This window comes from Cydia pomonella, chromosome 7 (assembly GCF_033807575.1).
Source record: "Cydia pomonella isolate Wapato2018A chromosome 7, ilCydPomo1, whole genome shotgun sequence".
In the NCBI taxonomy this organism is placed as follows: Eukaryota; Metazoa; Arthropoda; class Insecta; order Lepidoptera; family Tortricidae; genus Cydia; species Cydia pomonella.
The window spans coordinates 12,892,079-12,919,765 of NC_084709.1; the positions used below are offsets into that span (position 1 = coordinate 12,892,079).

Consider the following 27,687-nt stretch of genomic DNA (forward strand, 5'->3'; position numbering starts at 1 on the left):
TTTTAAATGCTTCCAATGTATTTATTTACTCTTTGGCGATATATTACAGAAATAGCACACTATTTAAAATTATTTCGTGAAAAGACTCGACAGGTCTGGAGATCTAATGCCCGTTCGTTTTTATATCCGAGGTGAGGGCGGTATGCTGTACGTTCAGTTCGTTTTCTCTGTTCCAAATCTGCAGTTCCGCAGCTCGCACGTCTAATTCAAGTTTTATTTTTTTGAGTTGATCGATATCTTTACCCGCATCTGAGCTTCCAGTTGTAGTGTCTACTTTTCCTTCAGTTACTGCGACCACTTCTGTATTTGCATGTTGCGTTACCTATAAAAAACATTAGATAGGTATAAGAAAATGAAAAACGTGTAAGAAATGGCAAAACTAAAATACCAAGCATCTGCCACGGGTTTGGGTGTAGGTACCTATTTACATAACACTATTTTGTGGATGGAAACGCGAACAACACTTTCTTTAAAATCTAAGTAAGTATACAGTGCGTCCCAAGATTATGGGACATCAAGGGAAAGTACCTTAAATATCGTAGATAGGATATTTTGCTGAAAGAAGACTTTACGTTATTTTTAAAAGATTCTGCATTTAAAGATATTCTAAGAACTACTTGCTTCATCTGGGAATCGAACCGACTTAATAATTTTCTTGAAATTTGACTCAAACATTTTACGTTTTTCCTTTCTTTTAAAAAACTATATTATTTAAGAAGAATTATTATTTTTTGTCCATCCTTTCTATCATATTGGCATCATAAAAATAGGGGAGATTTTTTTCCCACATTTAAGTCGGTTCGATTCCCAGACGAAGCAAGTAATTCTTAGAAAATATTTAATTGCAGAATTACTGACTTAGAAATAACATAAAGTCTTCTTTCAGCAAAATATCCTATGTACGATATTTAAGGTACTTTCCCTTGATGTCCCATAGTCTTACGACGCCCTGTATATTAGCCCGGGAAAGCTGGCGGTCTACTTGCATTACTGCCACCAGCAAAGTAGTAACATTCCATGCCTTAATACTCAATGATTAGAGAACAAAAAAAAACTTCTAAATTTATTTTTATACCTACGAAGAATTCTGTTATGATTCATTTTCGCATTCCATTCATCTTTGTTATAATACTCGTCGTTAAACATGAGCTTTTCTCTTTGCCTTTCGGCGAGCGGGAGCTCTTAAGCACGTGCACATCTCTCGCTTGCTCAGATGCGACTAAAGACAACTTGTACAATTTGTCACAAGGTAAGCGCTTCGATTGATGAAGCCTATAACCTGTATTGAGTTATAATACACAATACAGCAATGTTCATAAATGTCGTTATAATATGCTTTCCGGTATGTATGTACCTACCCATTGCAAATGTTTTTTTCTCAAACTTGCAATGAAATGTTGACATGACTTACCTACTTTAAATTAGGTCCGGAATGAAAATGAAAAATGAAATGAAAAAATGTTTATTCTGTTTAAGAATTACTTATACAGTTGTAAGTGTTGGCGCCTCTTTTTAAGTAATAAATACCTGTGTTAAGAGGTCCGCCGCTCTCACCGCTCTTCCTTAATTAGTACTAGAACAATTTTTTTTTAAATTTAAATAGAAATAAAAAGATAAAATTAACATATCAGACACTAACAAAAGTAATTGCTTATAGATTAATTTAACCTAATGAGAAGATGGACTTGCAAGTCCATATATATATATATATATATATATATATATATATATATATATATATATATATATATATATGTGTGTGTGTGTGTGTGTGTGTGCGTGTGCGTGTGTGCCTGTGTGTGTGTGTGTGTGTGTTTTAAGCCCTAAAATATTTTGAATTAAGTTTTCTGTATCATAATAACTCTTACATTTAAGCCAGTCTGTTATAATTATTTTACATTCATAAAATGGTAAATGATGTATATTTAAGTGCTTATTTAAGAAATTGTATAATTTGCCGGATTTAAAGACAAACTGTCTACTAGCGTATGTGGTATTTATTGAAGTGGTTGGAAGTATGTTACCGTTTCTCCTAGTATTTCGTGTGGTAGGTGTATATGGTTTAGATTTGTGTATTTTTACAACTAATTATTGACTGAACTAGGGTTAAGTATATTTGCTTAAGAAGTTGTGAAATACTACATATCTGGTGCGATGAGTGAAGATGATATGTAAAGGAATTTCATACAGCCTTACACACCTAGACCTGGCAAAGGCAACCTTCTTTTGTTTTTAAACGTCAAATTGTGACATGTATTGGCATTCAACCATAAAAAAAACCTATAAGCTAAATTCTGCCATTATGTTTTTTTTTCTTTTATCTCTGCCATTATGTGTTTGTTTGTTATTTCAGGGTTTCCTAATGGAAACGAAAATTTGAAAATGAAAATTTGCGCTACGACGCACGGTTTAGGAGATACAGCCAACAATAAAAAAAAAATGAAAAAAAAAAAACTTTAATACCCCACGCACTGAATAACCTATTACATTAGGTCATGAAACAGTCATCATCATCAACATCCTGTTTTTATTATTATTTCATTGCAAGTTTGAGAAAAGCACTAAACAAATCTCGGCGAGAAACCGGTTGTTGGCCGCGTATCCCTAACCGACCTTGATAAGCTCGGCCGTTTATATCTACTTGGCCTGCAACCCTTCGCCTTTATCTACTAACAAAGTGGGTTTGCCAGAGTATATCTCTAATATCTGATGATAGTTAATAAAATCAGGCCAGGCAAATTTAATGTTTTGTGCAACTGTATCTTTCTTGGGATATAAAATGTATTCGTATACCTATCAACAGAGTGCACATAGTATGGTCACGTCTAAAAATATCGGTACGGACAATGTGCCAAAAATATGTATACACTACCCTAATATAATATGGGCCATAAAGTCGTGTATATATATTTCTTGCAATTTAATCGTATCGATGTTTGCAGACGTGACTGTACCTATACTTATTCATTTCACTAGGCTTTATAAAATGTGTTACTTAAGTAACTTTCAAGTAGGTAAGTACCTACATATCTTTGGATTCTCTGATCCAGCCGTTATGTAACGGTGCGTATAACGGAACGTTACACTATCAACTTTTCTATTATTTCTAACATCCTGGCACATAGGTACATATTCTAAATTACAAAATTCAAATCATTTCTATTTGTATTCCTTTAGCTGGTTTTGATATTCTCAGTTCGATCCTTAACTCCGATCGATCTTTATTTACCAATATACTGTATTACGTCATCAACACATTTATTTTAATAATATATATGAGTGCAAAATCACAATAGTAATGCAGCGCACCTCCAGACACCTACATAGTTTTAGATTTTTTAAAGTAATCTACTAAAGTGTTCATATATGTTAGTTAGTTACATGCATCGGAGGGCTAACCTCTTGCCTTTATTGTTACAGCTACCTTTTATTTCCAATGAATAAATACCTATCGTCGTCCTGGGACCTGCGTTTTTATTACAACACCCAGTTGAGTGAGGCTTCCCACACCTGCGCCCTGACAATTAATGCCAAGATATAACGTTCAGTTCAGGGGGCCCAGCCAAGATGACAACCGTCCATCGACAAACACCAAACGAAAAGGAACATAATTTTCTTTTCTCAAACTTGCTATGAAATGATGACATGACTGACGTCAAATTAGGCCCGGAAATACTACATATCAGGTGCGATGAGTGAAGATGATATGTAAAGGAATTTTATACTGCTTTACACACCTAGGACTGTAAAGCAACCTTCTTTTGTTTTTTAACGTCACATTGTGACACAACGTCTTGGCATCCAACCATCAACTAGCTTCAGTTAGCTTGGAACGGTGATTTGTTGTGCAAATTCGTTGCTAAGCAACGGCGGTGGCACATGGCGCAGAAACGCGGACTTACGCGCGTAAGGTTGTACACGCTGGTAGAGTGGCGAGCCGAGTAGGTCGCCACAAAACAAATTGACTACAATTTTTTGTTTTAATTGAAAGTTTGAGAAAAGCACTATACATATCTCGGCGAGAAACTGAGTTGCCGGCCGCGTATCTCTATCCGGCTTAGCTAAGCTCAGCCGTATATATCTACTTGGCCTGCAACCCTACGTTTCCCGGCCTCTATAGTAATGTACTATTTCGGGCTACGGCTACAAAATGTCACGTCACTATTTTCAATAATTATTTAAATTTCGATTGGCGTTTTCTATCAGCAATTGTCTTTATGGCTAGGCCCTTTGTGCTACTAACCTCAGAGCAAGACAGGCTTTCTAAGTAGACGTCGTGGAACTCCTGGACCAGTTGTCCGAGAGCTGGGTTCGGGCAACTCTTTATCGCGTTTACCAAACACTCCAAACCCTGGTCCACCATGACACACTTGTCCTGTTATTAAAAAAAAATACTATTCAAGATGTATATCCAAGGGAGTACCCTACTTGAGTATCTTGGAGTGTTAAAACAGTAAAAGTAGGTAGAGATAAAAAAGTGTCAACATACATTACCGCACAAATTCAATACTTTTAATGAAAAAAATACGCGGGTTTAACATATACACGGTGCCCGCGAGGAAACGAAAAGATTCCGGATCGAATTTAGAGACAAAAATGTCATATAACCTTTTTCTTAATTCGCATAGTTTCAGAGTTAATACGAATTTAAAAAAAAACGCGTTTTTTATTGTGTTTCAGTGCATAACGCCTTTTGATGGCGATGTGGCCACTATGGGACCTAGTCTAGACGTCCTTAGTCTGGATATCAAAGTGACAAGAAATTGGATACACTACTTTTTAGTTTTTACGAAATAAAGTACCAACTCAAAAATAAATTTAAATAATAAATATTCCAAGAAATGTACTTATTATGTAAGTACAAAAAGTAAAAAAAAACACAAAAAAAATATTTTTGTTTGGCGGAATTGACATATATTTGTATAAGATTTTTCCTTCTTATGGGCTTAGGAATACGTGTTTGATTTTTACCGTTTGCTCGCGGGCACCTTGTATTATGATATGAGCGTAACTGAATAATGCTCGTTAGTGACTACTTGATCTTTAATAGCGACTCATAACTTCGCTATTCCACTGTAAGTTTGCAATACAAGGAGTTGTACGAGTAAGAAACTTTTATCTCCGGTTTCGACCCGTAAGTGCAGTTTGCAGCGGTTTATTAGTACAAATAAACTGCTAATAAACTGTTAAAGTTGTATAATTTACTTTAAGCTTTAACACAAGCTGATTAACATGCATTATAGCAGCCAAAACTCTGGGTCTTAAAACTATAGCTGATTCTCTTAACACTTTTATATTCCCAAAGCCTGTAGGCTAAGACTATGTAGCTATTCTAGAGCCATTATATGTCTATAATAATTATAATAATTTAGCCTATTTACGTCCCACTGCTGGGCACAGGCCTCCTCTCATGCGCGACGGCTCGGGCTATAGTCCCCACGCTAGCCCAATGCGGATTGGGAACTTCACATACACCTTTGAACTTCTTCGCAGATGTATGCAGGTTTCCTCACGATGTTTTCCTTCACCGAAAAGCTAGTGGTAAATATCAGATGATATTTCGTACATAATTCCGAAAAACACATTGGTACGAGCCAGGATTTGAACCCACGACCTCCGGATTGAAAGTCGGACGTCATATCCACTCGGCCACCACCGCTTTTTAAATGTCTATAGGTAATAAAATAGGTACTAATTGTTGGTATATTGTCTTAAAGGAACAAAAAAGTCTACGAACATTATACATAGATACGTGACAGCTACTCCCTATAAAATTAACTGTCATAGGGACCATAATTCGACGCGATGAGTAATGAGTATAGGGGCATTGTCTGGCTTGTCGAGTTGGCCTTACCCTTTCAGATAGAGCGAACAGCGAACTAGTTACTCCATCACCAGAGACATTAAACACATTCGTTAGGTTGAAATATATGGCTTTTTGACAATATGCGATATAATACATCGAGTCTCTAATGCACCGTGGACCATCCGCTTTGACAAATGCTGCAAAAAACATGAAAAAAATGCAGAGTAATATTTGCTAGATATGAACATTATGCCTTGACGTAACTACCGAGTACAGTGGCGAGAGATTGCCCACGGCCGAGTGCTCAGTACTTTGGAATGCGGCTGAGGGCACAACGTATACTTAGAGGGGTGATTCAGGAGAAGCGAGCTGGATCAACCCTACGCTTTCAGTAAAGCTACTTTTTCCTACTATTATTAATGAGGTTAATTTTTTTAATAAAAAAAATCTCTTCATGCATGGTCTAACTCTGGATGGCATTTGCAATAACAAAGTGGGGTATTGTCACCATTCATGTCAATTTTCAATGAAAATATGGCGTTCATAATGACACTCCCTTACATTCCGACAAATACAGTATTAGATAATAGTACATTTCGATGCTAGTGCGGAAAGTATGTCATTACTTCACGAGTACCGAGATATCTTGGCAAAACTCGGGACGATTGAAGAATGACATTTCCGCACGTGCATCGAACGATTTTTAAATACAGTTGCGACAAAATAAGAAAACCACAAGTACTTTTTTATGCATGTTCTATAAGACAGAAACAATTGTAAATATAAAATATTATACTATTATTACCTAAGTATCGTTATTTACGATTATTTGTGTATCGTATATTTAAATTGTATGAAAACAATATCGAATGTTGCCTTTGGAAACTTAAAACATTCTTGCAGTAAGAAAAAACGCCTCTGCTTTGATAGGCGTTTCGGCAGCTATTCCGTTCCATTCACACAACTTATTAAGAACGGTTTTTCAATATTCAATATTAAAAAATAAACGTGTTATAATGATGAAGAGGTAAGTAATAACATATGAAATATGCTTATATTTATTATTTTTACATTAACAGTAGGTTTTTATGTTGATTACGACTTTTAAAGGAAACTAACATTAACACTCATCAATAAGTAGTCATGAATTGGAACAAGTGGAAAAGTAAAAAGCACTAGTTCGCGAAATTCAACTTTCCGCACGCTACGTAAAGTAGTACTTTTTGAGAAACAGTATTAAAAAAGTTTATTTGATATTGAATCCATATTTTCATCATTTACACACCCCACTGGCTCCACATAAAACCAGGGCCGTTGACCACGCTAGTCGTGCCAGCTGCATTGCTGAGTGGAGACCTTTTCGGCTTTACATCTGTGTTTCTAGTGTTTTGTTTATCTTTGCCCTGTATTTGCTATGGTCATGTGTTATTTGATTTGATGTGTTGTCTGAATAAATTATTTCTTTTCTATTCTATTCTATTTGCTTTTAACGTTAAAAAAAATAATTTGGTTATATTTTTTATATCATGACAAGAACCGCATGAAGAAAAAACGAGACTAGGTAACCCCCAATTAACCTGTCTGCAAAGCACCGTACGTTTAGTAGTCGTAGTCCGGGCCGAAGGCGTCCGACACTTCGTTTTCTCTAGAAAACATCACGTGATCAGCGAAGTTTTATATAGATAACGAAGTGTTGGACCCGTAGAAACAGAGATGTAAAGCCGAAATGGTCTCCACTCAGCAATGCAGCTGGCACGACTAGCGTGGTCAACTGCCCTGGTTTTATGTGGAGCCAGTGGGGTGTGTAAATGATGAAAATATGCTTTTTCGCGTGAGTCATCCTTTAGACTTTACACTGTCTTGGTAGTAACAAACAATGCATAGGTAGATACATATTTCATAGAAGTGCCATCCATATCTGACCATTACATTTGGCACGAAAACTTAGCGGGGTCCGATTCTAAGTAGGTATGTAGGTACTTACAGGTTATCCTTGCACCATTATTGTCGCAAACGAAGTCGATCAGGGTGTTGGTGCTCTTCACTGCGGTACGGTCCAATCCGGGCGGCAGGCATGGAGTCAATCCTTTAACTAGTTCGCCAGTACATTCCTTCACCTGCGGAGCTTTAGCACAGAACCTAGAATACAGTGTTTATAGGGGTAATTCTTATTCTTATTTTTTTTGTGTTACCTGTAAGAATAGCATATATTATTAAGAAAATAATAAGTTCTATATCAATATACTTAGCAATTTACCTCTAGTTTTATTGGTAACCTAAATGTATTGTATTGTCCTAAGATTATTAGAAACATATAAAAATAATTATTAGTTCGAAATGTCACGGAACGTGTAGTATGACTTCCCCGGATTTTGTGATATTTTATGTTTTATTGAAAAAAATATGAAATGTTTTTGCAAGAACTTATATCAAATATAAAGCCATCCAATACTGTTTAAAAATTGAATGTATATATAACGATTTCATATAATTTTAAACAACATATATTTTGTGATCAGTTTTCGTATCACCGCCACTCGTGGTAATACGAGTATAACATACGGTATTTGGTATAAAATTATCTTTACGACTTTTGAAAGTTTTTTAAAACAGCAACACAGTGTGTTGTTATCAGATTAGCAAACTGCTGAAGAGAAAAAATGGCCAACCTTAACGCGTCACGAGTCAGTACTAGTTTCAAGTTATTATTTGTAACGTAAGATATACCTCAGACATTCGAGATTAAGCTTATTATTTAACATTTGCAAAGTCAAAGGTATTTTTTAGGTAATACCGAACATGTTCCAAATTGTCACGACCGTTGCGTGACCTCCAAATACTGTCGCCGCCATGGACTTTTGACTCCACGTTCATGACATATAGACACGAGGTCGTGACATTCTTAATTCGTTTTACTAATTTAGAGGCATATGCACTCTTTAGAAATGTATTTTTATTAGCTATAGATCATATTGCTATTTTTGCCCGACTGCCAAAGCAGAAAAATGTTTTTCGCGTGAATGTGTTGTATGATGTGTTTCTAATTCTTTGTCACGCACTATAGCCTTTATAATTTGACGGATTTCAACGTATGAGCTGTCATTAGATTTGTCGTAGTCATGGAAGTAACTTAGGCTATGTTACAATTATTATATAAATCAAAAAAAGTGGAGTTGGCCGCCAAAAGGGACACTTTGTCACAACCGTGTTTATGAACACATTTTATTTACCTTTACTGAGGGTATTAAGCTTGACCATATGCATCAAAAATTAGCTTTTTGTATATATATATTTATATACGTAAGAATGTGAAAAATAAAAACTTTTATGAAAAAATAATAACTCTGGACACAATTTAAGAATCACCCGTAGGCGTATTGGCACATAGTAATTTTGGGAGCCTATCCTATTTAGTATTTACCAATCGCTTCAGGACACTAACCCGCCCGCGATCAACGGATTGAAATGGAAGCAGCACATCTTACCGCCAGGCCTCCAACGCTTCGTAAATTATGTAAAAATGCGTAATATATGTATCTATATATTATATTATATTATTAAAACCGGATAAATAGATGCAAATTTTGAGTACGAAATCAATTCGTACTCGTACGTTGGCTGGTAGAATTGACTTTTAAGTGATGCTGATGATTTTGAATGATAAACTTTAGTAACATTCATTTGATGGATTTGTCTTAATGTTTTTTATACTACGTCGGACTCGTCAGAGACAAACTAGCATACGGCCCGCCTAATCGTAAGCAGCCTCCGTAGACAATGGACGCCTGCAAAGTTTGTTTAACCCTCATGTCTTAAAATCGTCGCATCGCTCAAGATTCCGCTTTTCAAACTACTCATTCAATTTTATTATCTTTCGCTTGACCCATGTGACCACCGCCGTACAAGAGGTGGGCACAGATAGGAATGATTTGTATGCAGAGATAATCCCATCTGTGCCCGGTGGGGACAGATGGGAATAACTTTTCCAAATATGGATACATTTCTAAAATTTACGTTCAAAAGTATATCTTTTGCAGTGTTAATTGTTCTACAGATAGAACCATCACTTTTTGTTAAGCTATTACAGAATGGTAGATACTTTTGAAACGTTTGATCCGCTACTTTTGATGCTGACTCTACTACGTACCTGCGCTCCATGGTAATCATAATAACACGCAGTGTATCCTGTCATTCATATGGCTCGCCGAGCCGTTAAGCTAACAGTGTTAACAACGTGCTTAGTGCCCTCTCTAGTTACGAAGGTTATACGGGTCTCGAGGTCATATTATGCTGGTTCAGTCGATTGCAAGAAAAACTACCCTCCTTTTTTATTCTTAGTGGTAAGTGAGATAGACAGGTAAGGGTGTCTCGTGCTACTTGATTCATATTGTGCTGGTTAAGTCAATTGCAAGAAAAACTACCCTCCTTTTTATTCTTAGTGGTAAGTGAGATTGACAGATAAGGGTGTCTCTGCGTCCAATTCGCGCCTCGCTCCGACGTGCGAGCGGGATGTCGCTTAATATGCGCATAGCGTTGTCTCGCTCAACTTCGGAGCGACGTCTGAATCGAACGCGCGGCACAGCGCGTTCGTGCCGTGCCCCCTGCCTGTCTCTAAGTACGTACTTTAGGGTGACCAAGCACGCGTTGAATATTCGGATTTCAAAAAGTGGCTACAAATTGAAAAATAAGTATTATTTTCATTTCACTTACATTTTTTTGGGGACTTTTCACAACTTATATTACCGTATGGCTAACTGCTCAAAATGAACCCAACATTTAAAAATTTGGCCTGACTCAACCGACGGGACTCGGCCATATTTGTCTATAATTCTTTGCTAAAATATCACAAACAAGCGGACTCTCTTCTAGAATTATTAGATATACTCAATAATAACACGCGATCCAGACACAAATTGCTTTTAACAAAGCTGCGGCTTAAAAAAAATACGGCGTTTACTTAAATATCAAAATGTTCAATAAGCTGTCATTGGAAATAACAAACCTCCCAACAAATAACTTTAAGAATAAAATATCTTATTATTTCTGGAAGCATGCCTTTTACTCTGTGACTGAATATTTAAACTGTGATATTGACATGAATAACTTTGCATAATGTTAAGTAATGGAAATTGTCACATATTAAATTATGGTGAATAAATGAAATTAAAATTGGAAATTGAAATTGGCGCTTTCAACACCATACTTATAAAATAGTTTTATTTGTTTTACAAGGGGGCAAAGTTGTTGTTCAACCGCTCGTGTTAATATTGATACCCGAGCAAGCGAAAGATTCAAGAACTGGAATCTTGAGCGTTGTGAGGGTTTCAAGGCACGAGGGTTAAACAAACTTTGCCTACGAATGAAACACAAAAATTTTCACCACACCAAGGCGAGCAAAATAGAACTAACTATGAATTCCAAAAAAAATCAAACCAAATCAAATCCAAATGAACGTAATAAAAAAAATATCATTCAAAATCATCATTTAAAAGTAAATTCTACCAGCTAATATAAGGAAACCACTCAAAATTTGCATTTGATTACTATGCCCCACATGTGGATGAAATGCATATTTCTCATTCGTTTTAGAACAATCACGTGAAAACATATTTAAAACCGGATATACCACGAATTTATTTTGTAACCTTTATTTCTGTTTTATTTATTATAACTTTCATTGTCATCAAAGCCTAGTTGATATTTTTTGTAATAACTGTTGTCTCTTGCAAGTGGGTATAGCTACTGAATTTTGGAACTGTTGATAAGTCCTACATATTTTAAAGCTAACAAGGGGCTTTGTTTTTATATATCTAAATTCTATTGACATTTTGTAGGTACATGATTTCGAGAACTGAACTGACACTATTTTAGACGGTCAGTTAAGTTCTCTCGAAAGGGATCTCTGGGTATAAGTAAGAACTACTACTTACAAAAATACATTTTAGTGTGAAAAGACTTACTCTTGAATTACTTTGTCATATACTCCGCTGTTATAAGCTTTTTCCATTTCATACGCGAAAATTTCAATATTGGTCACGTCGTTCAAACACTGTGCGAATGTTATCATTGCAGACTGAAATAAAAATACATGTATGTATTAGATTTGATACAAGATTTTATCGCCGAGTGTGCCAGTTTCTTTGAATAGTCATCGAAACGAGTTTGTGATGGTTGCGTTATTTTTAATACGACCACTAAGAGAACTACCCTATGGCCACATTGGCCACACAAGCTACATTCGGTTTCCATTATCAGATCGGCTCGATGTCTTCATAAAATTGTATTGTCACCGATCTTTCATAACATTATGTATGTATGTCTTTCCCATCACGGAACAATGGTGTTCCAGACCTTTGGGAGGCGTGCGCCGAGGCGAAGCCAACTCGTAGAAGCCCTTTTGACACATTAATGAAATGTGAGGGGTACACCGAGCAAATGCTGCCCTTGCCCGTGTCATGGGTCGAACGACATTATTAATATTATTATATATTGAATATATCCAATACCTTTATCGAATGTCAGGAACTGGTAATAATATTCTTTCCAAAATTTAATCTAAACTAACAAATACAAATAACTAACAGGGCAAGTTAAATAAAAGCTTGTATTATAGTGCATAATAAATTGTTTTCGTTTTTATTGTAAGATCTAACCATAACCTACTCTCTTTTATTTACTTATTTAACTTTTTACTTTTGCGTTGAGTGTTCTTTTTATATATTTACGAATTACCACCATATTACTCTTACAAAAATGCTCAATAGTTAAAGCCTAACCAGAAATGGATGATCATTGTCAAGAGGGCGCTGTTATTCTCATGTCACAGTTCAGTTTAGTATGAAAATTTTAGTTCAAATGAAATTCTGCAATATGGCGCGTGATCATATATTACTGGTCAGATTTTAATCTCAATTGCTAGAATATGGAATAGAGGTGACAAACGGAATATAAACTTTTTCAGTATGTCAATCACTACGACGTATACCTTCCATTTATTGTGAACATACCTTGACTTCTGCCGTATTGTCTTCGGCATGAGTGGCGTTGCAAAGTTCCGAAGACACTAGTTGACTGAATTTACCATAAGGTGAATTATCAGGAACAGAGAACGTAAAGCTGCCGAATATTCCTGTCAAAAAACATATTGCAACTTTAAAGATCACACCTACAAGTTTAATTACTCTAATTACCTACAGTTACGACAACAATGCCGCAGGAAATACCTGAAATACCTTATATCAAAACTTACTATTTTTTATGTAAGTAAGTAATTCGTCTATATTATCCGAAGTGAAGGGGGCATGCTGGGTGTACTCCATCTGTCCCCGCCGGGCACAGATGGGAATAGGCGCTGCATACAAATCATTCCCATCTGTGCCCGCCTCTTGTACGGCAGTGATCACGTAGGGTGGGCACAGATGGGAATACACCGTATGCTGTACGTTCAGATCGTTCATTCGTCTCTATTCCAAATATCGAGTTCTAATTGAAGTTAAAATTAACTTTATTTTCATAAGTTGATCTATAATTTATCCATACCTGAGCTTCCAGTTGTAGTGTCTACTGTTCCTTCAGTTCTTGCGACCACTTCCGTATTGGCATTTTGAATTACCTATAACAATATTATGGAATCAGGCGAAGATAAGTTGGCAGCGATTTTGATGGCTCAGACATCACAAGTGTTATTTTAAACATCAAACATCTATAAAATTATGTCGTTTACTTAACACTCGCATAGGCTGGGCTATCAAAATCGATGCCAACTTAGCTTGATCGAACTCTACATCATATATTTCTGTACTTAGAAAATGAAAACCGTGTAAGATAATCCGACTAAAATGCCAAACATATACCAGGGGATAAACACAACACGTAGCAACAAAAATAGTGTGATAGACATACGGATGCTTTGATTTCAATATTTTTAGCCCAAAAGTTTCTTGCGTTATGTAATTAGTGAATGGAATCGTAAAATAGATTCTCTTTAAAACCTACGTTGGTAATCTTTAGTTAGAAATACCTTGAGATTATGTACCTATAGAGCAATTACCAATAGTAGCAAAGTAATATAAGTACATATGCACTTAATGAGTAGTGCTCCATTTCGCAATACTTTATAAAATCTGTAAGGTATCATGGAATTCTCTAATCCAGCCATTAATGTCAAGATATAATAATCAGCGCTAGATACCTCAGAGCAAGACAGGCTTCCTAAGTAGACGTGATGTAATTCCTGGCCCAGTTGTCCGAGAGCTGGGTTCGGGCAACTCTTTATCGCGTTCACCAAACACTCCAAGCTCTGGTCCACCAAGACACACCAGTCCTGATATTAAAAAATACTATTAAAGATATTCGTAAGTAGGGAGAGTCCGGGAGACTTGAACCATTTTGTTAAAATAAGGCTCAAAATCAAAATATTTATTTTATCAGTGTCCCAACTGGGCAAAGCCATCGCGCTGCTCCTATTCAATAATATTATACTTACTTTAAAATGTGGGAATAAAAATATCAGTTTGAGGAAAGGTGCTTAGGTGAATTCAGTGCTAGCTACTTGCAAAAGCAGAGTATGGTCCTCAACCTTAGTCTATCGACATCTGTCAGCAACGTGAGCCTAGTTTAGTAGGTAGTATGACGAACGTTTGGTTCGGTTTGTCGAGATTGGCTTACCTTTTCAGACATAGTGAATAATGAACTAGCTATTTCATCTCCAGACACATTTGCAAACTTCGTGAGGTTAAATTTTATGGCGTGTTGGCAATAAACGATATCAAAAATCGTGTCCTTAATACACCGCGGGCCGTCCGCTTTAACGAATGCTGCAAAAAATATTAGGTCACGTAGGTCACATTGGTATAACATAATATAAATTCAATTAGACTTATTTGCTCAAAAATGACCCCCACAATAGAGACTTCGGAAAATTAACCATTTTATTTGGAAAATAATTTGGGGCCAGGGGGCCTCCACTCCTTTATTGCCCGAGGCCTCCAGACCTCTAAATCCGGCATTGACTTTGGTGTAATTGTTTTTTTCACCCTGACAAGAACTGAACTTTTATGCAAAGCGCCGTGCATTTAAGCACCAAGAGCCGTCGGTAGGTACTTACATGTTATGGGTATTATTAATATAGTGGATTTGTGGGCCTTTGAGTGTCATGTCGACCAAGCACTCATCTATTGTGATAGCCCTTTAATAGTACATTACGATACAAGTGCGAAAAATAGGAAATTCGAAACGAGTGGCGATAAATTAAAACACGACCGAAGGGAGTGTTTTAAATCGACACGAGTTGCGAATTACCTATTCGCACATGTATCGTACAACGTTTTACAGTACATATGGCCCTTTAAATGTTTGGCACAGTAACGTAATATGCTAATTTTCGCACTAGTGCGCTAAAGTACCACCATATGTACTGTAAAGTTCATTACTAATGCCCGTTGAATCCCGTTGCCCGAAAATTAGTGGTCCACAGGAACAGAGAATGTGCATCAGTCTCCTCTGACTCCTGGCAGAACCTGCATGTCGCATCTTGTTTCTTTCCAATTTGAAACATGTGTTTGTTCAACTTACAGTGTCCAGTCAATATTCTGGTCACCGCGCATGTTTTGTGTCTTTTGAGCCCTAGAAGCTCCTTAGCAGTTTTGTTGTTAAATCCTTTGATTAGAGCTTTCGAGTGTTCTTGTCCTTTAATGAACTTATTTGGTCTCTTAAGTAGACCGAGATGGTTGGTGTCTTGGTGAGTATTTTGTGAATTCCCGCTCCTTTATGAGTTTGGGCAATCTCTTCATAGAAGCTTCTCCATGACCTCCTTGTTGCTTTCCTGATTTGTTTATTATATGCAGTCAACTCTCTACTATACCTTTCCCACTCTTTCGGCGTGATCGAGTGATTGAATAATATGCGACGTGTGAACCTACGCACTTTCTAGTCTTTTGTTCCACTTGTACTTACATGTTATCCTAGCACCGTTATTGTCGCAAACGAAGTCGATCAGGGTGTTGGTGCTCTTCACCGCAGTACGGTCCAATCCGGCCGGCAAGCATGGAGACATTCCTTTGACCAAGTCGCTGGCACATTCTTTTAGCTGCGGAGCTTTAGCACAGTACCTAGAAAACAGTGTTTACAGGCATACAGTTGTAATACCTTCTGCTCGCGAGTTTGTCTGTGAGGTATAATGATGATATGATGAAGATTAATAAAATAGTTGTAATACCTTCTGCTCGCGAGTTTGTCTGTGAGGTATAATGATGATATGATGAAGATTAATAAAATATCTTTCCCAGGGCCTCAAAGTATTTCCATACCACATTGTATCTAAATCGGTTCAGTGGTTTAAGAGGAAAAGAGACGAGCGAGCGGATCTCCATACAAACGTAATCTCCATTTTCCTCTTTTAATATTGACATAATGGAAAATATTTTTAAAATTAGATGTCGAACTATTGATCAGTCCCTTCGTAAGGTTATTTTCGATTTTTTGGTTATTATGATAGTTATTAGGAACGAAAAATAAATATCATACAATTTTTTAAAAGCTCTCGAAATAATCAGACGAAGGGGTATAGCTACGGTCAATTTATTTTTAATTCAATAGTGTATACACCGTGTTTTTTTTGATTTGCGTTAATTTCGAGGGTGCATTCCTGAGCTTAAATTAAGTAACTTTCTCAAAGATACCGATATTCTAACTAACTCCATTTCGGAGATAATCAATCATAAATTTTTATATTATAAGGCCCTTACGAGCGTGTACACTTGCTTTAGGACCTGTTTACTTATTAGTTAGTGTTTAGTGCGAGTTCATACATTTGCTACTAAACGTACGTACTATCTCGGACGATCGATGTTAGAAATGACATTGATATGTCACAGTTTTCAATTGTTTGGTTGAGTTAAATGTAATGCCCGTGTTACAACAACGCTATATGCAACATTTAGTTACTTTTTATAAAAATAAAAATAGTAAAAAAAAAACAAAAAAAAATATTTTTTTTGAAAATTAACTATGCCATTTAGTTTCCTTAAACGTACTTACCGAAACCCCGGAGTTAACGCAATTCAATAAAAACACGGTGTATTATATTTCCTATAATTTCAGTACCCAAGGAGGAAGATGGGTACTAGCGGTCGTCCATCTTAAGCGTGAAGAGGTAACAGACAAACGGATAGACAGAGTTACTTTTGCATTTATAATATTAGTAGGGATTGCAGGGATTGACATCAAAACGGTATCTAAACGATGTCAGTTCGTTATCATTCGCGCGTTCTGCGCGCGTTTTGGCTGAGACACGCGCCATACTCGTGAACGGGTGCTGTTTGTGGAGACTGGTCTGTTTAAGCTAACACGCTAACAGGGTATGTAAGTAACTTAAAAGAAACTTACATACCCACAAACATGAACGCTGAAAACAATACACTTACACTTTACACTCCTTTTTGCGCAGTCGTGTAAAAACGCAACAGTGAAAGAAAACTATTAGGAGATATGGCTACGGATAAAAACACAACAAAGAAAAAATTATAATTTAGAAATTAACTGCAGGTTAAAATTCAGACAAAAAATTATCAGAAACAGAAGCCAAGTCACTGTAAAAATAAGCTGCAGAGGAAAATAGTGACTAGGATAATCGCTTTCGGGAAAAAATGCGAAAAGAAAATTAGCTGCAAGGAATAACTGCGTTTGAGAAACTCATCTAATAAATCACTCACGGGTAAATACTGAGTAAATACTCAGTATTTACCCGTGAGTATACTCTCAGTATTTACTCAATGTGCCCGTATTTACTCGTTTATACCCAAATTGGTGGTTATAAATTATTTAGTGCTGAAAAGGGGCATATAAATTTGAAATATAGGTGTATTTTGTAATCCGCTACTGAACATATTTTTAAGGGGAGGCACTCCATACATGTAACTATTTGTTACAAAAATAAAATCTGAAACCACAAACGTGTTGCACGTCATTAAATGGGTCTTTAAAAATAACTTGAATGTTTCTAAAAACGTTTTTGGATAAATTAAATACTTTTGAAAAAAACCGATGACTGACCTAATATCACTTTCGAACCAAAGTTCAAAAAAGTATGAAGTCCCATATTCTAAAGTAAATACCTTCTTAAAACAAAAGTCCTATATCCTTTTTAATATGTAAATACTGTTAATATACGTTATTAACACTCTTCAATAAAAAAACAATTTAGTTCTTAAATCTCACTTTTTTATTTTTTCTTAGCAAGTTAGCAATCGTTTTTACCCACCTAAATGAGACCCTATACATCTCTAAGCATAATTTGATAAACAATATCATCTTTTAGTTCTGACACTTTAGATACTTTTAGATAATTTTTTCTGATCTTTTTTTTTATATTATTATTTAGTTTTTTTTGTAATTTGATATTAAGAGACTACATCTTTAAGTAATAAAATACTTTAGTTTACATTGATATTTTTAGTTAATTATATATTTTATAATCGTTGATTTGTTTTTTTTTTTACTTAGTAGGTATATAAATTCCATGTTAACGTGTACGAGTAAAAGTGCCCTTTTGGCCTATTTGCTTTTTTTATGATGGGAGTACGCTCTTTTCTTGAATGTTTGAAGGTCGTATCGGTCCGGAAATACCGCAGGCGACAGAATAAATGAATAAATGTTGAAGTTAAAGTTCATTTCGCTCGGAGTTGTTCGTACCGTAGATGTATTAGTGCGAGCGGGACGCACGTGTGAATGATAACATTGATAACTGGGTGCTTAGCCAACGTACCAATCGTTAATGCTCCGTAGCGTAGCGTAGTCTATAGTCTCTCTATCACTCTAGAGTCGGCAACGCGCATGAAACACCTCTGGAGTTGCAGTCGTCCATAGGCTACGGTGACTGCTTACCATCAGGTGGCTAGTAGTACGTGTATTGTTTGCCACCGTCGTGGTATAAAAAAATTCACTCCTCCATATTAGTGCGACAGTGCCATTTGCGTTTCGTTCGCTACGGATGGTTAATGATTGGCACGTTGGCTACGCGCCCTGACAAAATTCAGGTATCGTTTTGACGTCAAGTTTACGTAAAAATTACGTTCGGGGTCTCTGTTTTGTTTTGTCTGTGATCTTGTACCTAACTGCGCAAGCGGTCAATGTCATTGTGGTGATAAATGTTAATAATATTTGACTATAATAATTAATTAGTAAAGATAAATACCTAATTTATTTTTCAAGTATGTATATATATTACAATGCGTTTATGAACGTCAGATAAAGCTACTTAAGTAAATAGCCAAGTAGGTACCTACATAAGTAATCAGTCATTATAGAATTCAAATTCATTAACTAAAATCTTGTTGAAATTTAATGTTTTTCATAACTCGTGTCTCTTACAAGTAGGTAGGTATTGTGACTACATTTTCGAACAATCTGTATGATTAAGTTTTCATTTGTCCCTATACTCGTATTTACGTTATTTATATACAGAAATAAATATTTTAAAGCTTACATGTGAACTGATACTATTTTTTATCACGCCATTTTGTAAAGGCTGTCTTTATTCTTCGAAATCTGATGAAAAAGTTGCATTTTATTTAAAGAGTGGCCAGGTTGATGAAAATTTAGAGTTGAATCCTCATGTTGACTAGTAAAATTGATTTTTAAACGATGATTGTCATATTGATAAATATTTGATAACGTTCGATTTTGATTTGTAATATTTTATATTTAGATTTTTAATTGGTTGAATTGGTGTCGTGAAAATATATGTGTTTCACTCGGTAGAACAGTTTGTTTCACCCTCGCCTTCCTTGAAATGCTTAAAATTCTACTGTTGGAATATTTCGCTTGCTCGTGTAACAATATTAGCACGAATGATTAAACTACAAACAACTAGTCGGTCAGTGAATTACTCACAAGAGGTTTTACTAAGCGTAACATTAGAACCTACTAACAAAACAATTTTTTTGTGAAAGAATAGCACTTACTTTTGGATTAATTCGTCATATATTACTACGCTGTTCTCCGCTTTTTCCATTTCTTTGGAGAAAGTTTCAATATTGATCGCGTCGTCTAAACACTTTCTGAATGTTAACATTGCAGACTGAAAAACAAATACAAGTAGGTAATACAATATAAGTAGAAATAGAAAATTTAAATACAAGAAATAGGTACCAATTGAATGAAGTGAAAAAAAAAACGTTTTTGTTAATTATTTCAAGTAGAAATTATACAGACGTAGAAAGGTATTATTAGGAAAAGCAACATAGCTCTGCCAATAAGGATACTGACAGTTTTGCTTCGAGCCCATGCATACTCGTATAGAAGTGTAGTAAGAGAGGAATAATATGATTTGAACAACGTTTTTTAAAATTCATTTTTGTCAGAGGTTAATAAAGCCTCATGCTAGTTTATTATGTACGGTCCATTACGGAGTCGTTTAATCTACATGCGTAGAAAATTTTAAATATTTTTTTCACTAAACGAACTCCACTGAACGGGCGATAGTAAGGTGGTTGCATTATTTTAATAAATATCTCCACTACGAGAAGTATCCTATAGCCACCTTCGGTTTCCATTTCCAGATCATGTCGATGTCATCATAATATTGTATTTTCAACGGTCTCTCATAATTAAGCTTCCAAGATTTGGCCCAAACTAACATTTATATGTAAGCAGGGAAATTTAAATAAAAACTTGTATTATTGTCCCAAATAGGTGTAGTACGAATGGTTGGAGAGGTTGTATACCTAAAATCTAATATTAATTGTACTCTTTCTTATAATATTTCAGTCATTCGTTATTTAACTCTTTACTTATGTGCGACATTCCAATGGTCTCGGGATCTTTTGACCAACTGTGCTACCAAAACTTATCCGGCTACGGCGAATATTTCCATGAAAAATATTGGTGCAATCAAGTAAAGCTTCCAGATGCCGCAGTACTTTAATAGTTATTTGTTTTACAAGGGGGCAAAGTTGTTTAATCGTTCGTGCTAATATTGATACCCGAGCAAACGAAAGATTACAAAATTTAACCATTGTTGAGTGGTTCGAGAATTGGAATCGTGAGCGTTGCGAGGGTTTCAAGGCACGACGGTTAAACAAACTTTGCCTCCGAGTGAAACACAAAAATTTTCACCACACCAACGCCAAGAAAATACTAAACCTATACCAAAAAAAACAAAGCAAATCAAATCGAAATAAACGTAATAAAAAAGTTATAATTCAAAATCATCATTTAAACGTCAATTCTACCAGCTAATTTAAGGAAACAACTCAAAAAATGCACCTGATTACTTAGCCCCACGTGTGGACAAAATGCAACTTTCTCATTCCTTTTTGAACAATCAAGAGGGCCTTTACCAGTTGATGTGGTGAAAATGTAATTGACATATTGTTTTTTGTGAGTTCATACACGAAGACAATGTCTGTCAAGCACTACGACGTTACCTTCCATTTCTTATAAGAAACATACCTTGACTTCTGACGTCTTGTCTTCGGCATGAGTGGCGTTGCAATATTCCGTAGCCACTCGTTGGCTGTACTCTTCATAGGATGTGTCAGAAACATCGCTCGTGGAGCGGCCAAATACTCCTGTCAATAAAAAATACATAACGCAATTTTAGGAATCGCTCCTTTTAATTAAATACCAGTTACGACACCGCAGAATTGCTGTGAACTGCATTACCTACCGCAGTAAATTGCAATACCGATCAATGTTGTTGTTCTGGTTGCAAGCAAACAATGCTGAGCTGCAATGCTGGAAATCTAACGTTAAATCGCTATCGTTAGATAAACATATTATTTATGTATAACATAGCTAACATTTCTGGCCTAAACACGTCTAAACATTAAGTATCGGGTTTGAGTAATTTTAGTTAATATACATACTCTATACTGCTTTCAAACATTTTCATCACTCGGATTCAACGGCAACTTATCATTAAATACGAGAAAAAAACGGCGCAGAGTAGTTTAATAATAAATTCCCTGGCATATATATATATTTATATTTTCATATTCAATATGTAATTTAATAGAACTATAAAACTTAAAACCTAAATCTAAGAATAAATAATACTAAACTTAAAATAAAATACTAAAAAATATTCCCCTGCGGCATGGGGATAATAGGACTACTTATTTGCTAGAGGATAAACGATTTTTTTATATAAGTAGGTACCTACATACTGCCTACGTCAGAACAAAAATATAATAGTAAATATTTTGTGTAAATTATATGTTTGCTTTAAATTTCATATCACCCTGAGCGCCGCACGAAACAAGGGATAAGCAATTCGAAAAGTTACATACTTAATATTGTTTTAATTTAGTACCGATTAACTATTCGTTTCAAGTGCGAATAGTATATTTTATCTACACACGTATCATAAACCCTTTGATGATACCTTCAAAATCCGTAAATAATGGCCAACATTACGATAAACTGTTTTGTTACAACAAATTTTTATACTGATGATGTTGTAATAGGGTTGTTTCCAATTTTTCAAAACGCTTGTAATATGTTCTATATTAACCAAACGTTGTCTTAAAATTCAATTTTGACCCTAAAACGGCTTTAAATTATGTTAAATTAATAAAATATCTTTTGATAGATGCTTTCGCACCCAAAACGCTCTTTGAAAATTGTGTGACGTCACAGTTTACGGTTTGACACATAACTATGTAATGTACATACACACGTAACACCAAGGTCTGTTCACACACATTTATACGCACAAATACACAGCTTGCCCACCACCTAAATGGCTACAGCATGAGTATTAAATTTTGTACTGAGAACAGACAACGAGGGGTTGGTTGATCGAACAGTCAAACCGAGAGTGGTGACGTCACTTCCACTTGGGTCACGTGCCGTGTGTTAAACGTTAAAAGATATTTTAAATTCAATCTTTACAAAAATATGCTCATTAGAGGTCCACTATAACATGTTCTTATAATCCATAAGAATTCATTGGGATACAATTCTGCCCTAAGATTTGTAGACTGATGGAAAAAACCCTATTGCTTCATAACTACATCAAAATCGATGTGGTTATGACATTCAAATTTGGAACATCTCTGATAAAAGTGATAAAAAAGCAATTCGATTTGACCTCTATTCTAATATCAGTCGAGATGCCTTTTTGTCCGAAATGAAATATCAATTGCAAACAATTTTGTCAAATCTCATATGTTAGCTTGTATCGAATGATACGAAAATAGGCCCCCGACTCTAGTTTGTCTCTGAATTAAAATAAAACTATAGATGCGTGACATGCGTGAAAAAAGTTTTCGTTTACCGCCATTTGACGTACAGGTATCTTTTAATTTTAAGTATAAAATGATTTTTTTTTGTTGTTTCTAAAGTAACTACTTATAGCAAAAGTTTCGTGTAAAATGAGCGATAAAAATATATCGGTCACGCCACCATATATCCGCCAGTTCCGGCAAGAGAGCAACGATGTCCGAACGTTGACTGTAATTTGGGTTAGTGAATATATCATAGAAAGTTTATAATATGTGTGTACATAAAATAGTGTATGTAACTTTACATAATTAGACATTAAAACACTCGTGTGATCCTTTTAAGAAACTCACTTCGTTCGTTTCTTAAACCCACACTCGTGTATTTTAATGACTTTTATTATGTAGCAGTCACATAGTCTACTATTAAACCAAGTGAAATAATGACCCAGTGGCCTAAAATAGGACGTTATATTTTGAATGTTTCAACCTCTGGACTAAAACTTGTTTGTTCTGGAATGAATATTTGGCGGCTTATTATGTACACATGCACAATAAGTAATTATCTAACCACAGATTCTAATTCACGCGGTTAAAAATGTTACATTCATTGAAAATAACTAGACTAGGGTGCAATATAATAGCAGTACTAGTAAATAATGACAAAAAAATAGATTACCTATAGACAGTCATGGTTTGTCGTGGACGGCACTATCACAGGAGTCTCAAGAAAGCAAATTGACCAAATAATCGGTCAAACAAAACCACAACAAAGTCTGAATGAATAATAATGGTACTCCATTACACTTCATGAGGGAGATCTTCTAATAGAAAAGTTTCATATTTTCCGGGTGAGATGGGTGTAGATGTTTGATTTATGATATTGAATTGAAATAATTAATAATTATACACAATTGTATATTTTTCATTGGGTATTCAAATTTTTTACAAGAATTTCTGCTTGGACTCGCGGTTTTCATTTTTACTTAAGTATAACTTTTTTAGGTCCAATATATCAGTAAAGATTACAGTTAGTTGAAATAATGTTAAGTAATGCAGAAGCATAATAAACGAAGTTGTAATATCATTGACATATTTTCCCTTAAATTCTATTTTTTCATTGGTTGCTATTATATTGCACACAGTTGTTCTTTAAATCATTGGTTTTGCCGTATGCCACTTCACAAACAGCATTTTTTTATCATTTCATTTTGCCGAATGACCTTGAGGCAACTAAATTCAATAATTCGGATCTTGTTTCCACCCCACGATTAATGATAAGGACAATAACATAACAAGGACGGATAATAAGTTATCAGCTTAACTAAGTTAGGTACCTACACTGGTTGTTGTTTTGTCGAGAGATTATTCTGAATACGTTCGTGTACTCATTTATTGCAGAAATGTTGGTAGATTTACCGGTGATTTACAGCTTTAAGAATATAGTTAGGCGAATCTAAAATGGTTGAAACGCAAATAAAATACATCTGGTTTAATACACCCTTACTTGACAAAAAAATTACCTTTAATAAAGGGAAATCTGCGCCAAAGACTTTCAAAATTTCATGCTTTTATAAGTGTGAATGGGATCAAGTTTTGCGTCAATGTTCGCTAGTAGTTCTTATAAAGAAAAATAAATAAGTTTTTGGCAAAAAATCTTTTTTGGTATGGTATTACATAGATAGTATTTTCTTCACGGTGTGGTGAACATTTTTGTGTTTCACTCGGAGGCAGTTTGTTTAACCCTCGTGCCTTGAAACCCTCGCAACGCTCAAGATGCCACTCTCAAACCACTCGCTACACTCGTGGTTCAATTTTATAATCCTTCGCTAGCTCGGGTGTCAGTATTAGCTAGAGCGGTTAAACAACAACTTTGCCCCCTATTGCTGATCCACGAAAAGATAACGTGCCGGTCAATCAGTGCCAACCCGTTATACTTACTTGCGTATTTTTACATGCAATTAAAGATTAATTGCATTACGAGATTTGCTTGTATCTTAATGATTGTCATTTAATCGATCTGCAAAATATTCCTATTTTGATGAACAAAAATATATATTTGGCCAACAAAAATGCATACTTGGTCAGCAACTTATGGTTAGCAAGTATTTCTTAACTAGTTCGCAAGTAATGTTATACTGAGCTGATCTAAATTGATTTGGTTGGCAAATTATTTATTTGATCAGGAGCAAGCGATCCACCATTAATAAAATTTTGATAAGCAATCAGTACCCACAAGCGGATTATTTCAAGCGGTCACTACACTCGGCTCCGCAGCTTCGGCTTGCTGGTCGCCTTTGGCCGCCTTTGGGCTCAGCCGCTCGCCTCACTTGTTCCCGCACTCCATCACAGCAGGTGAGGGCTGCCCTCCCTCCACACCTCCGCTTTCGCAATTGCTCTCTAGGGGTAGGACAGACAAGACCACGTGGATAGTGGGGTGCTCTGATTCGGTTTTAGATGACCTTGAGATTTTGGAAACCTTGAGATCTTGGCGGTGGTGAGATCTTATCACTTGGGCTGATTTCGTTGCGCCTGCAACTTTGCCGATTTTTCAAATCAAACGTTAGCCACCGTATTATATCAGATTACCATTGCTTTAATATGCATACGTCTGAATTTAACTGCTTAGAGACATGTTTTTTCTACCAACCAAATTTTAAATCTTGCTAACTAAATAATTATTTTGCAGGTCAACTATTTATTAAGCAGATGAATTATAACAGAAGCAGATTGATGTTGTTTATAATGTTGACCGTTTGTGAATTATTTGCTGAACAAGAGTTGTAGCTGGATTTTTATTTATTGCCAGCAAAATATTTGTAGGTATGCTGTCCAATTGATTTAACGGCAATTTGTTTTTTGCAGTTTTAAAAACGGCTGCTTATTTAATTACTTCCCTATCTTAATACGAATAAGCCTGTCAAGGCCAACTTATGGCAAGTGACAAAGTGGAGGTTTTGCTGGCCGCGGTTACATATTATTAAACTATGGTATTCAGTTATTTTTATTATAAAGTATGTATTATAGAATTTAAAAGAGCTGAATATCGTAGTCTAACTATTATTTATATGTATATCTTAGTCATCACAAACATTTTAAACACCTACATCTATAATAAACATTATTACTATGTAATAATTAAGGTGATAACTTGATAAGTGCTCCAAACTGCTAAGTTAAATTGCTAAGTTAAATAAAATATATTTTACAGTACATATGGGGCTACTTTATAGCACTAGTGCGAGAAGTAGCATATTATGTTACTGTGTCGAACATTTAAAGGGCCATATGTACTTTAAAACGTTGTACGATACATGTGCGAATAGGTAATTCGCAACTCGCGTCGATTTAAAACACTCCCTTCGGTCGTGTTTTAATTTATCGCCACTCGTTTCGAATTTCCTATTTTTCGCACTTGTATCGTAATGTACTATTAAGGCCAAGAAAAGAAACTAAACAGATATAATTTTATAAAAAATAACCGGCCGTTAACAAACTTACATAGGTGAATAAAATAAAAAAACCAATGCAGCAGCATTGGTGTTATGAAATAAGTTTTTATTTTGTACTCACCCAAAGCTAGAGAAGCAACCAAAACAAATTTCCACAACATATCGAAGCCCTAAATTAACCTCTGAGAACGTTTTAAGTGCCAAATATGCATCTGCAACTGGAGCCCTGCTACTGCTACACCTTATAAATACCACAACACTGCAACAAAATCAAGTATGTTTGTATTCACTCACACATGCTTCTGTCTCATCCAAGTGATAAGATATTTCGCATGGTTCACATTGAGATGAGGCGCTGACCAGATAAAAAAATAAAACGTTAAACCTAATTCCTTCAAACCAGTTTGTTGAACCAAAGACAGGTCAATATTTAAACGATCAAGGAAAAAAACGGCGTCATTTATTCGGTGAGGGACGTGCCAAAGCTTTTTAGGGTTCCGTAGTCAACTAGGAACCCTTATAGTTTCGCCATGTCCGTCTGTCTGTCTGTCTGTCCGAGGCTTTGCTCCGTGATCGTTAGTGCTAGAAAGCTGAAATTTGGCATGGATATATATATCAATAAAGCCGAGAAAGTCGTACAATAAAATCTAAAAATTTAATTTTTTTTAGGGTACTTCCCCTACACGTAAAGTGGGGGTGAAATTTTATTTTGCTTCAACCTTACTGTGTGCGATATCGTTAGAAATTTTTTGATAAAGTGAATATATTCGGAGATAAACGCTCCGAAAGAAAAAAAAATGTGTCCTCTAACTTTTGAACCATAGGTCAAAAAAAATGTGAAAATAATCTTGGAAGTAGAGCTTAAAAAAGACATTAAACGAAAACTATAGCGGATATGATCAGTTTAGCTGTTTTTGAGTCATCGCAAAAAGTTTCCCCTTCATAGTAAAAAGACGTACATCCACAGTTCATCCCTTGGTTGTTCAATCTACTATACTTTAAGCTCCAGTTTAGCTTATTTTGACGGAAGAGTATCTACGGAACCCTACTCTGAGCATGGCCCGACATGCTCTTGGCCGGTTTTTTCTTATGCCGTGACTCCTCTTAATACCATATTGCTATTATAAGAAACTGATTGGAATTGTTAAAATAAGTTTAATAATGGTTTTATAATATGAGTTCATACCTACATACATAATCTCAGATC

General features: G+C 35.5%; 1 protein-coding gene across 2 annotated transcripts; it reads right to left on the bottom strand.

The window, feature by feature from the left end:
• LOC133519881 (uncharacterized) lies at window positions 1–27,170 on the bottom strand. 2 transcript variants are annotated; one of them, XM_061854060.1, is made up of 13 exons: window positions 26,602–27,170; window positions 21,257–21,375; window positions 19,768–19,883; window positions 15,761–15,915; window positions 14,474–14,622; window positions 13,998–14,129; window positions 13,346–13,418; window positions 12,814–12,935; window positions 11,767–11,879; window positions 7,791–7,945; window positions 5,855–6,003; window positions 4,244–4,375; window positions 1–322 (listed from the first exon to the last, which is right to left on the bottom strand). In XM_061854060.1, exons 1-13 carry the CDS (start codon window positions 26,639–26,641, stop codon window positions 104–106), a joined length of 1,674 nt encoding a protein of 557 aa, XP_061710044.1. In that variant the 5' UTR covers window positions 26,642–27,170; the 3' UTR covers window positions 1–103. The 2 variants fall into 2 exon arrangements, with proteins under 2 accessions (XP_061710044.1, XP_061710045.1); XM_061854061.1 differs by lacking the exon at window positions 19,768–19,883 and having other exon boundaries at window positions 26,602–26,725.
• Between the last annotated feature and the right edge of the window lie 517 nt (window positions 27,171–27,687).

Coding starts and splice junctions, on each gene's coding strand:
- LOC133519881 (XM_061854060.1), bottom strand. CDS start 26,641: ATGTTGTGGAAATTTGTTTTGGTTGCTTCTCTAGCTTTGG. Junction 19,884..21,256: donor ACAAGACGTCAGAAGTCAAG/GTATGTTTCTTA, acceptor TTTGTTTTTCAG/TCTGCAATGTTAACATTCAG. Junction 14,623..15,760: donor TAACGGTGCTAGGATAACAT/GTAAGTACAAGT, acceptor TATTTTTTGCAG/CATTCGTTAAAGCGGACGGC.